The following is a 24,354-nucleotide window of genomic DNA, read 5'->3' as shown; positions in this document are numbered from 1 at the left end:
TCTAAATTTTTATATTATATATCTATACCAACCAGTTATGTTCCTACACTGAGTGTAAATTGCAAGATAAAAACTGTTGGAGTAGAAATGTACAAAGTTGTAGAGTTTCTTCTGAGTCGGAATTTTAAAAGAATATCATTGAATAAAACCCCCGATTCTACAGATTTGTGTAGATATCAATTCAGAGACTGCAGAGGCCGAATTTAAAGAATTTGAGCGGCGGCTGAAATTTTAATGTTTCAAGATTTAAGTCGGCGCTTAATTTAAACCGGGTTTAGGCGGATTTAAGCCGCGGCTCAAATTCTTTAAATTCTGCCTCTGAAACCATAATATTTTTAAAAATCAACAATATTGAATAATACTTCCAACAATACAATTTTTATATAAACATCCTAAAATATCTTACCCCATTCACATAACCCAAGTTCTGATTCTGGGTTTTATGACGATACTCTGTCTTAAGTTTTGGGCTCTGGGTTTCGATGAGTTCAGTGTGCACTATTTACTTTATTTACAACCAATCATAATGCGTGAATTATGTGTGAAGGAAGTCGAAAATGTCCTTGTTTTATAAAAGTCTTCTCAACTGAATTTTTGTATTTTTATCATCATTTTTTAAAATTTCATGGGGTTTTCTCAAAATTTGAGCTATGTATTGTATTAATTTTCTCCTTTTTCATAATCTGTAAATGGCAAATCAATAATTAGCCAAAAATATCGAAAACATATTGTAATTTGTAAGACAGGGTTATTCTTTTAATTCTGATCAGCGTAACTGAAAGTTTTTTGCGAAAATTTCTATTATTTTAATTTCTTTATTGTCAAGTTTTTACTTTCAAACGTTGGAATTCAAAGATATTGAGTTTTTGCCACCAACTGTGATTTTTTTAATCCCTATATGTTTGCATCCCAATGTTGTAGACCTTTAATATTTGAAACTTAAAATAAAGTTAAATAAAATAGTTTGAAAATTTAACGTTTATGCCCAGGTTGCAAAGATATAGGGATTATAAATTAGAATTTGTGGCAAACACTCAATTCCTTTAATTCCTTTACAAGCGAATTTTAACTAAATTTGTTTACTGGCAAGCGTTTGATTTTTCCTCTGTGGTTTGGGTAGGTTTGGTTATCTAACTCAAAATGTTTTCCTAAAACTCTTTTACTTATCCCCCCCCCACCCCTTGGGAATCTGGCCTAATGTTTAAAGAGAATTAGTATATTTGAAAATGTGAAAGAATGGAAATTTTATTAAAAGCCTGGCTTCATTTGTCAGTGTTAGTGTACTGAGCTGTCTCCATTTGAAAACCAGTCCCTCCGTTTTCCCCCTCCATCTTCCACCCAAACGAGCCCCCCCTCCTCTTCTGACAACCCCCCACCCCACTCCACGAAATTATATTACCCTTGTTTCCTTCTTTTAACGACTATGTCTTTGTTTATTTTGAAAGAAAAGAACTAAACAGATATTATAAGAGTAAAACGAAAGAAGTCCTTGCAGCAAACTCAAATATTCTAATCCTAATATCTGTGCAACCATATGGTGTCAACCTTTAACATTTCAAAATTATATTATTTAATCCATCAGAATTCATAGTGTGAAATATCTAAGGTCGCAAAAATATAGGGCGCGGCAAAGACTAAATCCCTTTGCGTGATAAGAATAAAGATATGTTCTTTTTAGCAAAAGTCATTAAAGCAGTATATACTTACTATATATTTTTCGCTATAAATCTATATAATAAAGCAAAAAGTTTTTTGCTCATCTGCATATATTTGTATATATTTATATGATATATGGCTATAGCTGGCCATACGGCTAAACCAAATTGGCTGACATTATTTTTACGGAACCCAGGAGTATCCTGGAGGTAACAAAGGCAACAAAATTCTAATTTTTTTCTACAAATTTGAAGTTTTCTTTTAAGTGTTTCTAAATTCTACGGGCAACGTCAGGCATGTAGTAAATGCCCTACTCCATACGGGTTTCTCAAACCCATATCAGTCCAGGTATAACTCAATATCACTTTATACGATCTATGTCAAACCGGACACAATCTATCTTTACTGCAGGAACTATCAATGTATCAACTCGGACACAATCTCATAAACTAGCAATGCCTCAACTGGGACACGACCTTTTAAACTAGCAATGCATCAACTCAGACAGGATCTCATAAACTATCAATGTCTCAACTCGGAAACGAACTCAGGGGTTTCTCGTTCTCTAAACGAGAAACAATTACTCTCATAATCGTTCAAGTCGAGTAGCTGTTTCAACTGACGTGTATTTAGATATCTATGTCAGAGTTTAAGTTAATGTACGTTTTTACAAGATTAGTGCGGATTTATATAAGCGTCGTAGTTAAGCCAATCACTGACTTAGTTATAAGTCAGTATAACAGCCGTATTAACAGCCATAGCTAGGCTAGGTTAATCGCGTTACAAGTATTATGGTTAATGATAAGCGTATTTAGATTTACAGACATTGTACAACGTAATGTTGAAGTATGTTCAGGTTAACAAATATGGGGATTTCTACGATATTTATTACAGGCACTCCAGCTAGTATAACCAATAAATGTAGGCATTGACAACTCTCAAAGAAAGTTTCCATTTCAATATATTGCATATTTAAACTGTATATAATCTGATCATCATCCAATTTTCCCCCTCACCTCTCTCCTCTCTACTCAATCTGAGAGCATATATCCAACTTCATTTGATCCCCCCCCCCCTGCTATCCGAGCCATCCGAGCTTTTAAACTTAGTTTTGGGTCTGTCTTAGTTTCATTTACTCTACCCGCCTCAGGTCTCAGCATTATTATTGCGCAAAAATTGTCAAATTAGTAAAATTTTGCAAATAAAAAATGAGCAAGTGCTTGGTAAACTTTGAAATATTTGGGAAAAACTGAGTGGGGCGCGGGGGGGGGGGTTTGAAGGAATTATTTCCTATTTGTATACAAGTATGTAAAATAATAATAATATTTGAGAAAGATTAAACATCGCACGAGACCGTTCATTAGAAATGCAAAACAATTACTGGGAAACACGAGTATATGAGTACACAGCCCTAGCCACAACCTCAACCCATTTAAAGACACCCTAGGGACTGATAAAGGAACCTAATGTTCAATTTAATCATGAAATTTAATTTAGTTTCACATTTCGGAGAATTAAATTTTTACATTTCTATGCATTTAATTTTGAAATATATCCGGCTGGGAAAAGTTCCAACAAAGAATCAAGAAGAGTGAGAATTGAGAAATGAGTTCAAAAGAACTAATTTTTCAGATTTTTTAACAATTGGGCTTATTGAAAGAGAGTATTCGCGAAATAATATAAGAACATAGGGTCAAATTTTATATTATAAATATTTAAGTGTATTTGATGTTGATACAGAGTAAATAGCTACTAGTAAGTTACTAAATCACTTACTAAGTAAACTGGATCTGTTTACACTGCACAACAATTACTATTCTCTTGCTAGTTGTAAACTATGAGATAAGCAAAAGAATGGACATATTTCAGGAGATATAGGAGAGTGGCTACCAAATGGAACTCTAAAGTTAATTGATAGAAAGAAGCATATTTTCAAGGTGATAAGTTTTTCCGTATAAAGATAGTTAAAATCATAGATTGATTAAAATAACAGGTATGACACTAGATGTCGTCTTTTCAAGATTTCTGTGTGTTTCGTTTACAATACCCCTAAAGCAGAAGCCCAAATGAGTTAGGCTTAGTCAGCGTAGAACAAGACAGAGAGAGAGTCTATTCTACGCCAACTACGTGTAACTCCTTTGGGCTTCTGTGAACAAAACACACTGAAATCTTGAAAAGACGACATATAGTGTCCTATCTGTTATTTTAATTAATCTATGGTTGAAATAAATATTTTGATTAAATGTTCCTCATAAACATTCTTTGTATGATGTATGTACAGGGTGTCCCAATAAACATGGGGATTCAGAAACGACAGAATTTCGTCTTTGATTTGCCATAATTGATAAATGATATGAAGTGCATAAAAAAAGTATAATTAGTTAATTCCAAAATTTGATATGCCTATTTTTGTATCTTTAAAATTGACGGATATATAAAACATTTGCACAGTTTTATTAATTTTTAACAAACTGGACTCTAGACAAATGGTAGACCACATTTTGGAAATCCCAAGACTACTGCTTTTCGGTGTTAAATGTTTAAATTGGGATATCCCAAAATTATGTTTACGAAATAATCCCGCATGGAACAAAGACGATTTAGAAGTTGTCATTTAACTCCCATGTTTATTGACTATTTATGAGACTAACAATATTCTCAAATGAGGATTTCGTACTTCTTACTCTGAACTCAAAACGAAACATATGTTTTCATACTCTTATGATAAAAAAAGATAATGATGTTTGATAAAGCAAAATATCAAGTTAGAAATAATAATTTTCATTTCATGGTATAAAACAAAACTGAAAATTTAGAACAAAAATACAAATATTCAAGTAAATAAAGTTTGAGGCAAATCTGTCAAGGGGTTCCTGAGTTATGATCGGACATAAAAAACAGAGATCACTACTCTATACGAATGTATAATCTTTTGTTTATAGGTGGCACAAGGTGAATATGTTGCTCCTGAAAAGTTGGAGGAGATTTATGCTAAAAGTATGTTCGTGTCCCAGGTAGGTAGTTTATCAGAGCTGGAAACTTTTATGTTGGATAGTTTGATCCAGATGTCCACAGCGGGCACTTTTAATTTGAGGATATATTCTTAATTGCTTCAATACAGTTATCCCTTCAGGGTACAATTACACTGTGGATATCGAATAAAGATTAAATTAATCTGTAAATTAAGAAAAGATCAAGATCAAGCGTTGATCTCGATATCCACATAATTCAGATTAGTTTAGAAGTGTATAAGTATAACTAACTTAACTCCCACCCGGGGGTGTATGAATTTAAATTTGTTCAGGGGGGGGGAACTTATATCTTTTATACGTTGCTCACCCCTCAATTAAGGGAGCTTCACGTGCCTACATAAATTCCACATCCACTGTGTATGCAACCCTCCCTCCCCCCCCCTAAAAAAAACTTGTGCCAAAGAATTTTAAACTTTGTCCATAATGTTTGCCTCGTGTTTGAAGGAATTGATGATTACTGGTTGCAGATCTATATTCTGCTGAATGTAAAGTATAAAATATATATTGAGAAAATCTAGAAACAAATCCCTTCAATCGAGAATGAAATTGAGTGTAATTTTACCAAACACTAGAGAATCCAGTCGAAAATAAGAAAAGTATGTGATTTTAAAACAAAAGGAAATAATGTTTTCTAACCGATTATTTATTTTATTAATAAGAATATAATAATGAATACTTCTATCATTATTAACAACATGAAGAAGCCGGCGTTGCCCGTGGAATTTTCAAAACAAATTTGAATAAAAAATTTCGAATTTTGTACGCACTTTCGATGCTTCTTCCTCTCTTCAATTTCTTGGTCGACTTGTACGCGGTAAGGTACAATTGTCCAATAAAAAATAAGATATTGGGGCGATGATTGCGCAACTTTAGCAGACAAACACTTTTACCAGGCACTTCATTTGGAATTAAAAACGTCGATTATATCCTTATCCAAAAGCACAAAATTCCTACTTTTTTCAAAAATGGAAAGAAGAAATGTATCTTAATTGTATAATCACGCATTGCTTAATTCTTAAGATTCTAAAGTGAAGATGTTGGTCCTCTATAAAAAAAATAAAAACACTATTTTGAAACCTCCGGCAAACTTTTTGGAGATACTTTAAATGAATAGTTTTATTTAAAGTACAACTACAGTTCAGGAAAATACATTTAAAGAATAACCTCAGTTCAGGAAAATATATTTAAAGTACAACTACAGTTCAGGAAAATATATTTTACAACTACAGTTCAGGAAAATATATTTGAAGTACAACTACAGTTCAGGAAAATATATTTAAAGTACAACTACAGTTCAGGAAAATATATTTAAAGTACAACTACAGTTCAGGAAAAGATATTTAAAGTACAACTACAGTTCAGGAAAATATATTTAAAGTACAACTACAGTTCAAGAAAATAAAAATTATAAAAAATGTACAGGCCACAGAGCTACTACCTCCCTTAAATATTCATTGTGTTTATTTTCTAGGTATTTATTCATGGTGACTCTGTAAAATCTTGTGTTGTTGGTATAATAGTTCCCGATATTCAATCTGTTCAGGAAAATTTACGCACATTTTTTTAGTCAGGCAGTCTTAGTTGAGAGAATTTTAGCATCTATGGTTTATTTATTCAGATTTAACAAAATTGCAAAAAGGTCGAAAAATATTTTTTTTTCATTTTTGACAATTTAAAATTATGATACCTGTTTTTTTACTGTGTTCTTGTCCATGGCCCACCAATTTTTCAGACCAAGAGCATTTTTGTATAGACAATGAAATCATCACTTAATTATCATAAAATCAGATTTTTCCGAAATTTGTTAATAAGAACCTTATCATTGTTATATTCTGTAAAACCATAGACAATGCATAGTTTAGACAAAAGGATGAACTTTAATTATATAATGATTTCTTGCTATACGGTGGGAGAAAATTAAAGAGAATGTTCAAGTATTTTAAAGTAATATCTGCGATAGTTTTTTGAAAATCCGGTTTTTAGGTGAATTAGCAGGGCAATGATCAATGCCACACCAAGAACCAATTTAAAAAAAGAAATTCTAGATGGAAAAATTTATTTTATACAGATTTTAGATCTTATGAAACCTATTTTTTGCCGACGCTACCTCTTTTTAAGGTCCATGAAATATATTTTTATTTTCTCAAAACCAAATATCGTGGAAAAATTGATATTATGTAACAGCCTTAGAACGGTTAGCAACCATTAAAACTGAAAACTAGAAGATGACAAAATCGATCTATTCATGTGAAGAAAATTACTTTTTGCAGCAAACTCTATTTTCTAATCCCAATATCTTTGCAACCCAATGCCGAAGACCTTTGATATTTCAAACTATTAATTATGTTGGATTAAAAAGGCTAAGATGTACATATTAAAGGTTTACACCGTCACAGTGCAAAGATATAGAGTTTAGAAAATTTTAAGTTTGTACAGCAGAGCAGGCAAGATTAAAACTGTAAAATGTTAATAAGACGGGAGTAAAGTTTTGGACATATATTTAATCCGAGACTATAGAAATATTTAGCTCCGAAATATATAAAATATTTTAGTTTTGGACCAATGAAAAGCTTGGGGTTTTAGTTGCATTGCAGTTTTTACTATTTGAAGAAGGTTAAAGAGAAACTGAGCTTTTATAATCCTTTTATCTTTACAACTTCATAAACCTTTATTTTTAAAACTATTAGATCTATACAAAAGTTGTTAATTGAAATATCTAAGGTCTGAAACAGGTTTTAAAAATATATAATTTGAAAATGAGAGATTTTGCGAGCAAGGCCATATCCTTTAATCTATCTATTTCCAATCTGGCGTATTTTGGACAGGATTGGGCCGGAAGAAGAAAAATGCCAAACGATTCTTTCACAGCTCTCTGTAACTCCAGGAATGAACACTTGAACTGCAGTCAACTAATACTGGACCCGAATTTACTGAATTTGAGTCAGGTCGCTGAACTGCCTACCGTCGATTCAAATACTTGTCTGAAGTTCTTCAGAGTAGTTATATCATCTATAGGACATGGAGAAATCCTGATTTAAGAAACGTGGTTGAACCGTCTCTTAACCTGGCTCAAACTCATTAAATCTGGTTCCTGGGGCCGAATTTAAAGAATTTGAGCCGCGGTTTAAATTTGAGTCGCGCCTCAAATATGGTCGGTTCCACCTAAAATTGTATTCAATCTATCAAGATTTAACCTGGCTGCTCAATTTAAAATGGTTTTGGCGGATTTAAGACACGGCTCAAATTCATTAAATTTGGACTCTGATCAATTAATGAATAACACAGAAAAATCAAAATATAAACAGCTGAACCAATCCGGCCAAAATGTGTTGCGGGACCTAACTTACAGACAAGGGATATACATGGTCACTGGTCTGCAGAATTTGACAAGTTCCCTTCAAAAATTTGATTTTCAAAATTTATTTTTGTTGTTGTTTGATAGTTTTAGAATAGACTGGCCGCAGCTAGAGTAACGATTAAAAGTTAAAAATGTAGCAAAGTTTTTTAGTAAATTCATAGAGAAGGGTGTCAGTGAAATCATTCACAGATAAAGATGCAGCGAAAATCACTTTTTAAGTCGCGTCCTTTAAGTGAAAAAGTTAACCTAGAAGTAGTTTAGCTACTGCTCGCTATGTATTAAACTCGAGCTCTGATATATGATTTAAACTGACAGGAACAGAACTTAAAGGAAACTTATTCACAAATATTAAATGATAAAATAACTCTTTAGACAGAAGACACATGGAAACATGGGACAACGTTGATACATTTTATGATTCTAGACTAGTCTAAACAAAAACAAAAATAATCTTTGCAAGTTGAGATATTCATATATTTATATGATCTATTTGATATTAATTTTATATCTAAAAATTAATGAACTTTTCTTATTTTGAGAAATTCTCTGTTTTAACATCAAACGATTTAAAATATATTGAATTACTGGACCACCCAAATTATATCTTAATTGTTTATATTTTCTCACTGTAAATATTTTTAAAAAAAAACAATAAAAAAGTTTTCGGATTTAAAAAAAAATCTCGTGGATTTTTAAAATTTAATCACAATCGAATTTAGTTTGAGGCAAATTTTTAAAATTTTGATCATCCAAAAACTTTAATTGGGGTCTTGTGAGGTATAGTACAAAATTTGGGCCCGATCGGTTCAGTCGTGTTGACGTTCATTAGATACAAACAAACAGACAAGCTAGGTAAACTAGATATACTAAAAACTTCTGATTTGTAAAGCAAGATCTCATTCTTTGAAACCTGAGGCCGAGTTCAAAAATTTGAAAAATGTATTAAATGTTTTAAGATTTAAGCCGGTTTTTGGTGGTTTTGAGATGCGGCTCAAATTCATTAAATATGGACTCTGGTGTTGTATTCTTATATATTTTAGCTACCGTTAATTCTACAACTTTGAAAAAATCTAAAGAACTTACAAAATGTCGTCTTGAAAATTTTCAATAGGCTTTTTACTACAGTGTTACCCACACAGGATGGGACTTCAGAGACGACTGTACGGAATTTATACTGTCTTATCCTTGCATATTCATGATTCCCTGCAACTGTAAACCTAGTTGTTTCTTTGCCAACTAATAAATAAGCCAATAGATTTCTATTATAGACTTAATTTAACCATGGAGTCGTCACATTTTAAGAGTTTCCGGTCGTCTTTACAACCTCATCCTTTGTGAGTAACCCTGCATTATATCTAAATTTCCATTTTCTTAATTTGATAACTACTGCTCCTGTTCATCTTTAAAATCTCAGAGAAGTAAAAAATCTGATCATGAAAGAACTTGAAGATTTAGGAAAGAAACATTTTAAATGAAAATTTTATTACTTTTTCGCATAAGAAAATATTTGATTCACAGAACATACAATGTTTTATTTTACAGTCATAACCAGAAAACTGCAGAATAGGAAGACGACATAAACGTAATACTGAAGTGCATTTTATGAATTTACAAAGCAAATAGATTTAAAATCAATAATCAAGTGAAATGGGTCTTTCTAAAGTTGCTGTGTCTCATGTTAATTGGATTTTTTAAAGTCATAACATGATTCTAAAAGTCGACTTCCTATTCTAGAGTTTTCTATTTTTAATCAAAGCATAAAATGTTGTTTATTTAGCCCGCGAATTTCAAATCAAGAACTATGAAAAAGTAAAGGTAATATATTTAAAGGTTCAATTAAAAAAATTAATTAAATAATAAATCAGTTAATCAATAAATCAATTAAACAATTAATTAATTATTCAATAAATAAATAAATCAATTTATCAAAAACAGCTAAACTGTTTAGAAAGTATCCTACCTAACTACTAAACTGTTTAGTAAGTATCCTACCTAACTAATAAATTGTTTAGGAAGTCTCCTACCTAACTACTAAAATTTTTAGGAAGTATATATCATACCGAACCACTATACTGTTTAGGAAGTCTCCTACCTAACTACTAAATTGTTTCAGAAGTCTCCTACCTGACAACTAAACTGTTTAGGAAGTATTATACCTAACAACTAACCTGTTTAGGAAGTATCCTACCTAACAACTAACCTGTTTAGGAAGTATCCTACCTAACAACTAACCTGTTTAGGAAGTATCCTACCGAACAACTAAACTGTTAACGAAAGCATACTACAACCTGCTCCGTGATACCAAACCAACAATATCTCTTCAAAACAACAATAACAGATCGAAAAAATCAGCAAAGGGGCAATTTTTTTATTAATTCTCCTTATTTTGATAAAAATGGAAAATTTAAAAATAATTTTATTTCCTTGGACAAAAGATTATTCACATAGGTTTTTTAAATAATAAAATTTAATTAATTGAAAAAGAAATGATTGCCATGTTCATAAAATTAAAATAATTTTTTGAATCATCAGTTTTGTTTTGCTGAAAACCATAAAAAAAATTGTCTGCAGGATGACCCGAAATTAAACTGGGAAACCCTAAAACAAACAGATTTAAACCAGGTGCAAAATACATTTTAGCTAGACATTTATTTGTTTTAATTTGTGTGTTTTCTGACACTTTGTGTTTAAACAAAAAAATATCTCGTTTAGAATTATAATTTAAAAATAAAAAGTGATATATTTGTTTCAGTTGGGGAAAATTGTCAGGAAAAAAATCAACTTGCTACAAAACATTGATTGACTTCCAAAAAATAAGCTTGAGACACTATCTCTGCATAGAAAAAAAAACAATCTGTTGTTAATATTTTTAGCAATAGATTGATCGATTTAATTTGATTTTTACAATTCATTTTCTGACTGATTGATTGATTGAGTGCAGTGGATACAGTACAATAGTTTCAAGCCTGAATGATGAACTTCTTGCAGAGCTACAAGAAAAGGCGAATATATCTTTATTAACACACTTCAAAAACACTTAAAGGGAGTGTTCGCGAAAAATGAAAGGGGGTATAGGCTTAATGCGATAAAAAAGCGCTTTTGATCGCTACTAATCTTACTTCTATCTGTTGCGTCTATAAGGAGAAAATTGATAAAGACGTCTCATACCGAAGAGCGTAGCGCCCATACAAATACAACAGATAGAAGTAAGATTAGTAGCGATCAAAAGCGCTTTTTTTATCGCATTAAGCCTATACCCCCTTTCATTTTTCACGAACACTCCCTTTAAAAACAACTAAAAATTTAATTTCCTAATTTTTTGAGTTTTTTGACTTGTTATCTTTTAGTTTCTCGTTGTGTTTTTAACAATGCCGGGGACAGATAGATTAAATACTTACGAAAAGTATTGTCACAAAGAAGTTAATTGGATAATCAAATTTTTTTTTGCATAATTTTTATAGCCTTTGGTTCGTAATATCAAACATACAGGGTGCCCTTTTAATCTTTTAAAAGAACACCCTTTACCAAAAGAATTTCTAAGTAACAATCATCAGTAATTGCCATCAAAATAATTGATATAATAATTTGTGAGACATCCCTGCAGACATTCTGTTCATAATTTTTAACCAACCTTTTGCAATTTCTAAATGGTAGTTCGACACTGAAATAACCAGAAATCTCTGGAATAGGAAGACGACTTTTAGATACAAGTTATGACTTTATTGCCGTCCTCCTATTCTATTTTTCATTCATTTTTATTATTTTTAGGATACCCTGTCTTCAGAGCAAGACACTATGCTAGAATCGATCAGTGATCTAACGGATTCATTGCTCTGATCAATCAGCTAATCAAGTCAATTGATTCCAGTCCATAAGAACAGCTAATAGGTGCAAATGCTTCGTCAATGGCTACTTTAAAAAAGAAATTTTAAAAAAATGCTTTTCATTGCCTTTTTGCTTTTTTTCAAAATTTTGTATATTTTCACGGAAACTGGTTGAACTAAATTTCTTTCAAAAATTAAATCAAATTTTCATTGTGATCAATTTTAGTATTTTGTTATTTCAAAATGATCAAACTGCAAAAATGTGATATTCATATATATTATATATTTAAATTTTTGTAATCAAAGTTTTTAATCTGAAATGTTAAAAAGATTAAAACTGCCTTGCTTTGCTAAAAATATATTATGTCTTACAAAATAAATTTCAAGAGAGTTTTGTTTAAATCCTTTCAATTCTGTAAATAAGATCGATAAGCAAAAATTCTTCACCATTTGTAGCTATTTGTGAGAAAATTGGTTTTATTTCATATATACAAAGAATTATAATTTTAAAGATGTTATAGCATAAAATGGGGTTCCAAATTATTTAATACTATCTTAAATACCCGGCGTTGCCCGTGGAATCTGTGAACTCGTTCAATGCTCGGAAAAACGTTTATTCAAGGGGAAAAAAGCTGTTTGGCTGGCTATAGGTCCAGGATTAGTCACAAAGGATGACGACCCAAAACTGTTTAAATATGACTATTTTCTAGAACAGATTTGGACTTTTAAATTTTGATAAGTTTTGAAGAATGTATAATTAATGATCTTACCTATATAGTTAGAAACAAGTGTGAAGCTGCAATGGTACAATGGAAATTAAGAAAAAAAACTTTTAAATTCTGTAAGAAAGTCCAAAAACCAAATTTCAATCAAAAATGAAAGCGGCTTAAAAACTTTTTCGTTTTCTTTTGCGAAATAGATTTACATAAATTTTGTATTCGATTTCAAAATTATTGTGGCTATCTGATTCAGTCTTCTTTGGTACAGTGAAACCCTTAATAACGAATACATCGGAAGAATTTATAAAATGTCGTCTTGACAATTTTTCAATGAGTTTTATACTATATTTCGTAAATTTCAGTATTTGCGAAAATAAATAACTAGCCATGAATATGCGGGAACAGTTTTAAAGAGTTCCATATAATAATTTAATTAAAAAACTAAATATCTGCAACATTTCATTATCAGAAAGTGAAGAATACGACATTTGATGAATTCTTTCGATGTATTCGTTATTAAGGGTTTCACTGTATATAAAGGTGGCCTCAAAAAGACCGAAAAATCTTAACAATCATTAAATTTTTCACTTTGTTGATGCATGTAATATATTGATAATATGCTATTTTGTTGTTGCAGGAATCCATTTTTATATCCATTTTTAAGGTAAAAATGCTTTTAGACCATTCTGACTTTTATGGCTTCAAAAATTCAAAAATCTCAAAATATTTATTTTTCAAGATGTGATTTGTAAGTATGCAGTTATTTTGCCTTAGAACTCCGTTTTTGAGTCTTCTTTTTATTCCCACCCTGTGGGTCTATTAAATAATATTACAAAAAAGCTTTAAACGTACTTTGAAACCTGAGACTGGTATAATTAAAATCCTTTGTTCAAGTATTATTTATCAGAGTAAGGATTCACGTTTAGAAATCTAATTAATGTATTTTTGCTAACTTCTCAAATGAGTACAAAAAGAAACTTTCTTATCACTTTGTTCATCTATCATTATTTCAAATATTTTGAATTCTGTTGGATCAAATAGTTAGTTTGAAACACCAGACACCAGGTTCAGGATTAGAAAATTAGAATTAGAGTCCCTCCCGTTTCTGTATATAATCTTAAATGGCGCCCAAAATTTCAAATTTATCGGCTTTTTATATGCAACTCTGATTGTTTGAATTTATACACTTTTTAGGATACAAGTACAAGATTAGGTTAGTCTCGATATTTAGAAAAAGAGAGAAGCATTAATCTTGATATCCACCATTCTGAAGTGTTCAGCTCAGTTTGTATAATGTAAATATAGTAAAGTGCATTTCTGTAATTGATTTTCAGATAACTGATTTTAACTATGGGCAACTACCAATCTTTTCATCGTTGAATTTACTTACAAACTTATTTTATTAATATTCGCTTTTCAAGTTCACGGGGATTTAACGGTTCTGTCAATATTTCAGAAAGCTGTGACTTTCGATCACAATTTGACCCCTAATACATAATTTTATAGCCCTTTTACTTTTATAATTTTTGAATGAAAAAGTATAAATTAAGCAAATCCGTAAGTTTAAAGATTGTTGAAACACGTTTGATTTCAAATAAAAGAAACTGAATGCTTCGCTCTCTGGTTAGTCCGGGGTGAGCTGTTGTCTTAAACATTATTTTATTAACATTTTTCTAAAATTACATATTTTTCCTTCAGTTGTCAGTATGCGCACATATTATTATAAAGACTTGCACAATTATTCCGATTGTGTACATAACACTCTCTGCTAAAACCTGAAATAAATCCCGTAATTTCAGTTTAAAAAAAAGTTTTGTCAATGTATGTTCTTTATTGCTTGGTGTCAATGAACTAATTGTAAAAATTCAATCTAAGTTATGTTATCATGTCGTAATCGGATTTTATTTAAAATGAAAAACAAAAAGCTAAAAGTTATCATGAAGGTGCACTTTTCTCTACATATTTTAACTTTTACTCATCTAACAACTTGAATAATTTACACTGGAAATTCATTTACATGTAGAGGGATCGACTATCGGATCCAAATCGATTATAAATTATCTACTTGATTACCTTGTTAATCGAACCTAATATCCAGTTATCTGAGCTCAAAAACTTCCAGAAGAAATTATGGGTCTTATACATGTATAGGAATGTATAATATAAATAAAAAGTGTTTTCACATTTTTAGATTTAGAGTTATTCCTGTTTTTTTTCTAAAAATTGTTTCTGTTTAATTGCGAGGTTCTCTTTAAAAGTGAATTGCAGATTTCACGCACCTCTGCTGACCCTTTAGCAAAAGTAAATTCAATCTAAAGTCTGACCGCGTCAACATTGTTGCACAGGCTAGTCGTATTGAGTGTCTGCTTTATTTACCCAATGTACGGGCGATGCAGTACAAACCAGGACCGGAAAGGTTGACCCGGCTCGGAAATTCAAATGTACTACGGCTGCCCTTGATTTATGGATGTAAGTTAAGGAAGTTTATTTATAAATTATTTATTTAGAAACATTACAATACCTTCATCAAAGGCTAAAGGGTACAGTTGTGAATTTATTACCTCAACCTCTTTAAAAAAGTGAATCAGTGCCCCCTCGTTTTTTCAGTGGGGGGGGGGGGGGTTGGTACTATTATTCAGATGGATGATTTTTTAAAAATAGATCCTGGTTATATATATTTATCTAAATTCCTCTTCTCTCAAGGCTATGTTACATATATCTATCGTATCCGGGTGATACTACAACTCATATATGTGATTCACATTCCAGTCATCCAAAGATTGCAAGCAAAACTTGCTTATAGCTACAAAAAATTGAATTAGTATGGTAAAACCAATGACTAGGTTGTTGTGACACTTCAAAGTCAACCCAGTCTTAAAAATGCAACAAAAATTTGCAGACAGCCATATATTGTCCTCTTTTTTGGGTAACCCTGTAAGATCTTCTTATTGTAAAGTGATAATTTAAGGAAAGTGACTTGTGAAAAGGACAGAGGTGTATGTAAAAAAGGTGACCAGGGCTAAAAGGGATGAATATGTTGGGGTGAAAGGGGGAAGGGTGAAAAGGGGATGAGGGCAAGAGGGAGGGGGCTAATTGTGTTTGATAGTATCGGGGGTAAAGTATTATATGTATTTAGATTTGAAGGTCAATTTTCTATGAGTATATATGTATATATATACGGAAAACTCTAATTTTCTAATTCCTACATCTTTGCAACCTGATTGTGTATTATGAGTTATGAAATAAGAATTGAGTTAAGAATTATGAATTATGAGTTATAAATTATGAATTATGAGTTATGGATTATGAGTTATGAATTATGAGTTCGAGTTATGAATTATTAATTACTAATTTTGAGTTATGAGCCCGAAAATGGCCGAAGCATAACTGTTGCAAAAATGAATAAACACTGAAGCGATGGCAATAGTAAAAAAGGTTATATCAACTTTTCGTTTCTTTCTAAAAAGTGATTTTACATCAACTTCTCGGAGTTATGATTATTTCGCAATTGATGTTAAAAATTTAACCAAAAAACATTTTCCTTTTAGAGGACTCATTTACAAGATATGTTTTGTTGTAATAATTAGGCTTCTCAATTCTGAAATTCTTTTTTTTTATTAACAATAAAACATAATAATTAAAATTTATTTCGATAAATAATAACTAGACCAACGAGATTTTGAATCAAACTTAGCTAAACATAGATACATATGAAGATGTTACATTTAAAGTTTTGTTAGGTTAATTAATATCTTATCAATAAGATAGGAACAAAATTAAATATTTAGTAAATATAGACATTAAAAACATAAAAAATTGCAGCCTTGGAACGTTTTATAAATTATAAATAAATAAATGAAAAAATAATTGACCTTGAACAAAACAAGTTTTCCAGGATAAAATTTTTCAAATGTTAAATTAACTGGGTTTCCCGGACTCCTCAACCATTGTGCTTTGGTTTCTTATCAGTATGTGTTTTCATTATCTCATGATTATCTAAGATCTTAATTCATGGATTTAGCCGATTCGTCCGATGAATAACCGCCCTCGTTGTTGAACACGTGGTAAGGAAAACTGTTATATTTACGTAATGGCTGCTTTGGGTTTAATTCGCGGAGTAGCTGTTTGTCTGAGATGGTTGTAGTTCGGGGTTTGTGGCTCTTGGATCTGCAAATCTTCTTGTGCTCCATGTTTATGATGGGTTGAGAAGCTCCCTTGAGCCGTAGACCTTGGACTGGCATCTGGGGACTAGTGTTGCCACTACTGCTTGAGCTCTTACGACTTAAAGCAGAGTGTCTCAGTTCTCGGGTAGAAGAAGTGGGAGGAGGCCGGCGCTGTCCCAACTGGGCAATGATAGAATCGTACTGCTCATCGGATTCAGGAACCGGAGTAAGTCTGGGATCAGTTTGGACCCGGGTAGTTAAGGAAGCCACGGTCTCCTCGGAAATCCTAGTAATGAAGGAGAACCGGTCTGGGTTAAACTCAGACTGCTTGAAATCTCTTAAGTTTGGACTTCCCACGTGCCGCCGCTGGAAGTGCTCAACAGGAAGCTGGGAACTGTCCTTTCTTCTAGCAGGGTCTGGAGTCACGAATCCTAGGTTAACAGAGTATCGAGGATGGCTGCTTATTGAGTGTACAGAGACTGTTGTGGATGGGGATGAAGTAGTACTATGTGTTGAGCTCCGACTGTTACAAGAACCAGGACCAAAAAGCGAGAGAAGAACAGGAAGCAAAATCAACCCGTGCAGAGCTCCCAGAAATATTACAAGAAATATCATCTTGAAAAAAGTGACATAAAGATAGCTTGGTGCAAATGCCAGTCCTATTACTCCTAGAATAGTACTTGTAGCACCTTGAATTATAGGCAGTCCAAGGGCATACAGACTTGCAGCTATTCTCTGATCCGGAGATTTACCCTCTTCAGACATATAGTGGTAACAGATATGTGCTGAGAAGTCTACAGAAAACCCAATACACATGATCAGATTGATCAGAGCAATGCCATCAAGGTTGATTCCCCACCAAGCCATGAAGCCAAGGACTCCAGCTTCTATAGAGAGAATGCTAAACGCCACCCAGAGAGAGCATAGCGGGTTCGGAATCATGATGAAGGATATGATCATCATGAAACCAGAGGTTACAAGTATAGATTGTATCGTCTGCGGCATAATTTCTAGATACTGGTCAATGTAGATGAAGTAAGGATGGAAAACAGTAACCTGAAATAAGATCAATTAACTTATGATAAATTTAACAAAAATATAAAACCCTAGTCACTGAACCTTGAGGAACTCCTGGAGATTTTTATCAATGGCGTAGTTTATCAATGAACTGTTTCATATCATAAAGTGCATGACAATTTTATATGATTCTAAAACTTGGCACAGTTAAACATTTACTGGCAGGAAATAAATGAATACATCATTTCAGACTTGGATGCTTTTTTGCAACATAGAAGAGTCTCACTTAGTAAGTCTAGACCGTGAATTATCACTTTTCTGGCTTTGCTGAACCCGTTATACAAAATACAGTAAACTAAATCAAAGAACTATAAAAAAATTGTAAATCATAGTAATAATTGCATCATGTAGAACATTAATTAAAGCCATACCTTTATATTCTCATCACTAAACTGTTCCGCAACTGCTCGGAGCTCCTCTACCATAGCAGTCTCATCCAAAGCATTGACCACATTATGTCCTTGAAGTAGAAATCGTCCTGCACTGATTCTGTCCCCCAATGGACTGAACTCTACATCTAGTCGAAGGGGACTCGAAGAATCCGCAAGGTAGTGAGTTCTCAGGGTGTTTATAAACTCTGGTTCTGTTCCAATAGAAACGTCAATATCATCAAAACCTTCATTTCGCTCAACGAATCCCAAAAATTCTCTAAGCCATGATGTTGTCAGTTCGGGTGCTATCATTGACGAGTTTTCAAAGCTTTTTAGCATACTATTAATTTTCTGTTGGGTGTTGACATCTGAGAACTCGATATCTCCACTAAGAATAACATTAATTGGAAATCTGTATTCTCTGTAAAACTGATCATCAGCATCATAGTAGTTGATACTATAGGAATCATAGTTCACTGTGTTTCGTTTCTCTAAACCTTCCTGAATCATGGTAATACCCCAAATTGAGGTCATGATATAGGCTGTAAATATAATAAGCACAAGTGATTTAACCCATTTCAAGCTGAGGGCATATCCAAGCTTATCTCTAAGGAATGCCATACCAGCATGCTCCTTGTTGTCAATAGGGTTGTAGGGATCCATTGGGTTAACCCCACCAGTACAAAACACTCTGTAAACCCAATTCCTGTTTGATGCAAGAGACTTTGGAGTTACCGTGAAACAGAACATCCCATGCTTGTTTTTCTGCTCAGCGTATCCAGCCAGGGCAAGACATCCTCCAAATAATGTTAGATGCCAAACATAAATAAACGCTACTGCACATCCAGTGTATAGACAAAATATTCTGACTACAGGAAAAGGGGTTATTACGCCTGCAATGAAGCTAAGGAAATCCGTCAAGGATGTCACCGTTATTGAGACAGCTGCATCTGAGAACGCTTGTCCCATTCTTTCAGGAACAGAAGCCTGCTTAGAGGAGCGCACCCAGGCAGATAACATGACAAATGTGTCATCAATACCTATTCCCAGAAGAAGAAAAGGAGCTGCAAGGCATAAAGCAATGAATTCAACCCCGCAGTAGCAGAGTAATCCAAACCCAGCCAAGGTGGCAAGACAAGCGGTGAACAGTCCAAGAAATCCAATCAATGGTTTTGATCTCACCGCATCTGACATGGTTGATGCTGCTAAGCAAAACATTATCATGATGATCACATTTATCATCAGGTTTGGTGTGATGGAGTTCTTAGATTTCTCCATCTCCCAAGCAGGGGTGGAAGAACAAAACTTGGCAACCTTAACGTTCTGAGAAATTTCTAGAATTCTATCAATTTCCTCTAAGAACATTCTCTCCCATGAATCCCCAACTGCAAGCAACCAGTCTTCAGACACATCAAGGAAGTAGTTGAGAGCAACTGCCTTCACTTCAGTCACTATTCCAAAATCATCATACTTCACTCCGCCAAAGTATGCTGGAAGGTTGTATTGTTGAAATGTGAATGGATCAAATGTTATCGGATAGCTAAGATTGAAGGCTCCGCTTTCAATGTCCTCCATGAATGCACCCATACTCAACACATCATTTGACCTGAAATAAGAATATAATGACATCAAAGCTTCAACATAAAACTTAACAACTTAGTTACAAACTTTGTCACAAACTCAAATTTATTAATCCTTATATATTTGCAACCAGATGTTGTGAATCTTTGATATTTCAAAGTTCTAATTTTGGCATAGCATCTATTTCTTTAGACAAAAATAACTTACTTGCAATACCCATCCCATTTAGCACAAATTTGGTTGTATGTGACCATTGCACCTTCATGTGGAATTGTCATGTTGGTAATTCCAGCATCCAGCACAAGTATCTCATCCCACACAGTTGATCTGAAACAAATCATTACTAGTTTTTGTGGCACTGAGATCAACTTGAATTGGAGAGATTGTTCAATTCAATCATTCCGGTACAAACTAGCCTTACGATCTGTAGCATACTAACTCTCTGCCTTCTATAAATTGGCAACTTTGATTTTATCAGAAGTTATTCTTGTCTTTATTGGCGTCTTTTTGTGTTTTGAATACTGTCGTCAAAATCCTAATGGTTGTACATTAAGGGTTTTCTTTGATATTTACTTCCTCATACTGTTACCCCTTCCCCTTCATGAAGAAAAGTTTAAAATTACTGGTCACCCCAAGTTTATAGCGTAGTAAAGGTTTAAGCTTCTTATTTTATCAGGCAGCAAATACCCGGATACATTTATTTTACATTCTTTCTTTATATTCTTTGTCTCACCAGGATGTCCTATTCTAACTTTTAGAAGGATACATTTATCATACATTACTCCTTCCTATTATAACCTTTAGTAGGATACGTTTATTTTACATTCTTTCTTTATATTCTTTGTCTCACCAGGATCACCTATTCTAACTTTTAGAAGGATACATTTATCATACATTACTCCTTCCTATTATAACCTTTAGTAGGATACATTTATTTTACATGGTTTCTTTATATTCTTTGTCTTACCAGGATCTCCTATTCTAACTTTTAGTAGGATACATTTATTATACATTACTCCTTCCTATTATAACCTTTAGTAGGATACATTTATTATACATTTCTTCTTCCTATTCTAACCTTTAGTAGGATACATTTATTATACATTTCTTCTTCCTATTTTAACCTTTACTAGGATACATTTATCATACATTACTTCTTCCTATTCTAACCTTTAGTAGGATACATTTATCATATATTCCTTCTTCATTTCTAACCTATAGTAAGATACATTTTTTATACATTTCATCTTCCTATTCTAACCTTTAGTAGGATACATTTATTATACATTTTTCCTTCCTATCTTTTACTTTAATAATTTTCTTTATATTTTGTTAATTTACCGAGGTCAGAATTTATTCTTAGTGATGAGTATTTAAACTAGGAATAATTTCTCTAGTCCCCTTTCGGGGAGACTGGAATTTTGAATTATGTTTAACATTTCTATGAAATCTCGTAAACATAAAAAAAAATCCGCGAATATAAAATGAATTAGGATGCCGGCCTTGCCTATCACTTTACCTGAGTAAGGAACCACCATCTTCAGCTGTAACAATGATTCTTCCAAATTTTCCAACTCTTGACATTCGAGCAGGCTAAAATAAAAAAATTAAGTATAAGGTTGAAAAATCAACACCGTTTTCAACAACTCTTTTTCTAAAGCATTATGCAGTCTATTTTTGCATGCGCAAGTAAATCTAACAAATATTTTCACTCGATTTGATTTTGGATGAAAATTATTTAATAAACACAACAATTAATTTCTTAAATCAAATTCCTCTTTTGATGTATGAAGAATGAAAGGCGTTGTAAAATTTGTGGATTTGATACGTTAATACTGAAATTAAGCATTTTTAAAATGGTAGGTTACTAATCCCATATAATTCAAAATGGCATTTTTTTAAATGCACAATTTTCCCAAAATGTTTATTATCCCAAAATTGTACAATATTCACAAATTGTGGAATATCCCAAAATATACAATATTCCTAAAATGTAGAATATTCCCAAAATTTTCCATATTCCCAAAATGTAGAATATCCCAAAGTACAGAATATTCCTAAAATGTACAAAAAACACATAAATGTATGATTCCCAAAATCTACATACAAAGAACTTTAAGAAAATATTTTTAAAATACTAATCCGGTTAAATCCGGGTACAAGTCCTTACTCCGGATTAGGAAAATCCGTATCAAAACCAGTGTCACGGAACAGCGTAAGTGTGTGTGTCTGTGTGTTTCAGAGACTTGTTTAGAGGTCCTTGATTACATATCAAATGTCAAATTTAAATCTAGAAATGCATACTTTCAGTTTGAACTTGAGGTTTGAACTTGATTAGACACTTTACTGTAATAAACCTTTATTTAACTCTACATCTTTCAAAACCAATATGGTGTAAACCTTTGGTATTTCAAATTAGATTATTTTAGCTAACAGAACTCATGGTTTAAATATCTAAGGTTTACGACATTGGGTTGCAAAGATATGGGGTTTAGAAAATCAGAGTTTGAGGCAAAAAAGATATTTCAATCTTAAGTATTTTGTTTTCCCCCTTTCTGTTTTTTAAAAAAGTTTTCTGAAAGGGAAAGTATTGATTAATTATGAGATAAAAATTGCATCAGCCTTATCTCAACTTCTCAAGCATCATTCCGTGACATAATTTTATTGACCAATTAATAAAATTGAGAAACTTTCAGCAGTTTTTCACACGAGACCCTACTTCCCAACTCGTATTATTTTTAGGATACCCTGTCTTCAGAGCAAGACACTATGCTAGAATCGATCAGTGATCTAACGGATTCATTGCTCTGATCAATCAGCTAATCAAGTCAATTGATTCCAGTCCATAAATCTTCATTGTGTTCCAAGGCTATTTAGCTGAGGGCATATGGTGTTGTGCCTTGCATAAGAAAAACTAAATTAAATGGATTGTTCACTTGATAAAGCAAAATTACTAGATTTGTGTAGTTTTTCGAAATATAACTTTAAAAATTTCTAAGAAATAAAAAAAATAATGACCTGGAAAAATTTGTAGTCAATGGGGAAATGCTTTTCCATTTCGACACGCTCAAGCTTGGCTTTCCCGGTGGAGGGGGAGAGAAGATATTCTAAAGAAATTAGGAAAATTTGAATTTACGATGTCTCTTTATATTTCGTTAAGGTCTCACTTTAATATTTTTCAAATAACACACAACAGAAGAAATAAATAGAAAGTATTTGCAGAGATAAAAAATAAAAAATGTGTAAATAAAGTTCACTTCAAACTAAAGATTTGGTCTTCACATGAAACGTTTTGTCTGAATATTTTATGCATAATTGAAAAGAGCATATTAACATAATTTAACAGAAAATAAGCAAAAGAATAATCTTTTTGGTAGAAATATAAAGTGAGCCACAAATTATTGTGGAGTGGAAGGAAGACTTTTTGACCTCGAAAGTGTTAGGTCGTCTTTTTACTCCGCATTTTTCTGTGGACCACCTGATTTATGTTTTAGAATATTTACCTGGGTCCCAATTATAATCCATTTGTTGGAACCCTGTAGCGCAGAGTGCTGTAAGAAGAAGAGGGATTATTATAAAGTATCCAGGATGTTTCCCAATACATACTCCTAGACGATAAAACCAGCGTTTGAGTGTTTCATCCACGATTTTTAACGGAAACTTTGTCATTTTTACAGAGCGGAGTTTCATGATGAAGGTTTCATGAAATCATTATTGTTGAATTAAATCTGCGTATTTTTAAGTAGTTCACGGTTTATGATCAGCAGACTTAATGCATCCGGGTTCAGGGTATCCTGAAAAAAAAACATAATTTTATAAACTATAAAACATGATTTTAAAATTTAAATCATAATCTGTTGCAAAATGAACTTTTTAGTATCGAATGTCATGTCCGCAGAGCAATAACGATTAAATAAAGTTTTGAAAAAAAAAAACACAATTTGTTTTTAATTGTATCGTTCCTTTTCTGGTTGAGATATAGCGTTAGTTTAAAAAGTAACGGAAGGATTGTATTATTAAGAGGTGTGATTTAGATAAATAACTTTAGGGATGGATGAATCGATGCATGCAAATTAATCAAACAATCTCAAAAATCTTTTTAAATCTTAAAATTTGTATTTATTATTTTCAAATTTAAAAAAATCGTAATTCCATTTAAAAGAAAAAAATTACACATTACGTATAAATATAGGCTGCTCTGGAAAAGTTGCATAATTTTCAGTATGGTGCCGACTTTAAATGGGTTGCAACGCAGTGGCCTTTGATTTTACCCCGTTAGCTCATTTATACTTGTGTAATTATAAACATATTTATTTACAAAACACTTGTTTTTAGTTTCAATTTTAAGAAGTATTTAGCAAAACTCTCCTCATCAAATGTATGAAAGCTTGAAACCTTTGTATCTCTGAAACCTTTTTTAAAAATTGAGAATAATTTTTATTCTAAATCTATGTTTTAATGGTAATTTAAATATATATTTTAATTTAAATATATATTTCAATATTTTGAGCGTGTTTAATTTGTTTTATTTTTATTATTTTCCATTTGAGGTTTGAAATTGATTAGACACTTT

At 32.2% G+C, this 24,354-nt stretch overlaps 2 protein-coding genes across 3 annotated transcripts in view; one reads left to right on the top strand and one right to left on the bottom strand.

The window, feature by feature from the left end:
- LOC111715185 (long-chain-fatty-acid--CoA ligase 1) overlaps positions 1-10,270 on the top strand; it is a 40,426-nt gene extending 30,156 nt beyond the window's left edge. Inside the window, exons 26-32 of the mRNA XM_023490467.1 lie at positions 3,526-3,593; positions 4,599-4,670; positions 6,160-6,231; positions 7,514-7,572; positions 9,461-9,501; positions 9,824-9,876; positions 10,223-10,270. Of these exons, the coding sequence (XP_023346235.1) occupies positions 3,526-3,593; positions 4,599-4,670; positions 6,160-6,231; positions 7,514-7,572; positions 9,461-9,501; positions 9,824-9,876; positions 10,223-10,270 (413 nt within the window). The remainder of the gene's footprint in view (positions 1-3,525; positions 3,594-4,598; positions 4,671-6,159; positions 6,232-7,513; positions 7,573-9,460; positions 9,502-9,823; positions 9,877-10,222) is intronic.
- Positions 10,271-16,433: 6,163 nt separating this feature from the next.
- Positions 16,434-24,354, bottom strand: part of LOC111715247 (patched domain-containing protein 3) — an 11,634-nt gene continuing 3,713 nt past the window's right edge. For both annotated transcript variants that reach the window (XM_023490557.1, XM_023490562.1), the window contains exons 2-7: positions 23,285-23,575; positions 22,800-22,888; positions 21,301-21,374; positions 19,989-20,108; positions 18,201-19,806; positions 16,434-17,808 (exon numbers count right to left, since the gene is read on the bottom strand). In XM_023490557.1, the coding sequence (XP_023346325.1) occupies positions 16,594-17,808; positions 18,201-19,806; positions 19,989-20,108; positions 21,301-21,374; positions 22,800-22,888; positions 23,285-23,471 (3,291 nt within the window). In that variant the 5' untranslated portion in view covers positions 23,472-23,575 and the 3' untranslated portion in view covers positions 16,434-16,593. The remainder of the gene's footprint in view (positions 17,809-18,200; positions 19,807-19,988; positions 20,109-21,300; positions 21,375-22,799; positions 22,889-23,284; positions 23,576-24,354) is intronic.

Source organism: Eurytemora carolleeae, unplaced genomic scaffold (genome assembly GCF_000591075.1).
Source record: "Eurytemora carolleeae unplaced genomic scaffold, Eaff_2.0 scaffold98, whole genome shotgun sequence".
Classification (NCBI taxonomy): Eukaryota; Metazoa; Arthropoda; class Copepoda; order Calanoida; family Temoridae; genus Eurytemora; species Eurytemora carolleeae.
This window is presented reverse-complemented; position numbering and strand designations above follow the sequence as displayed.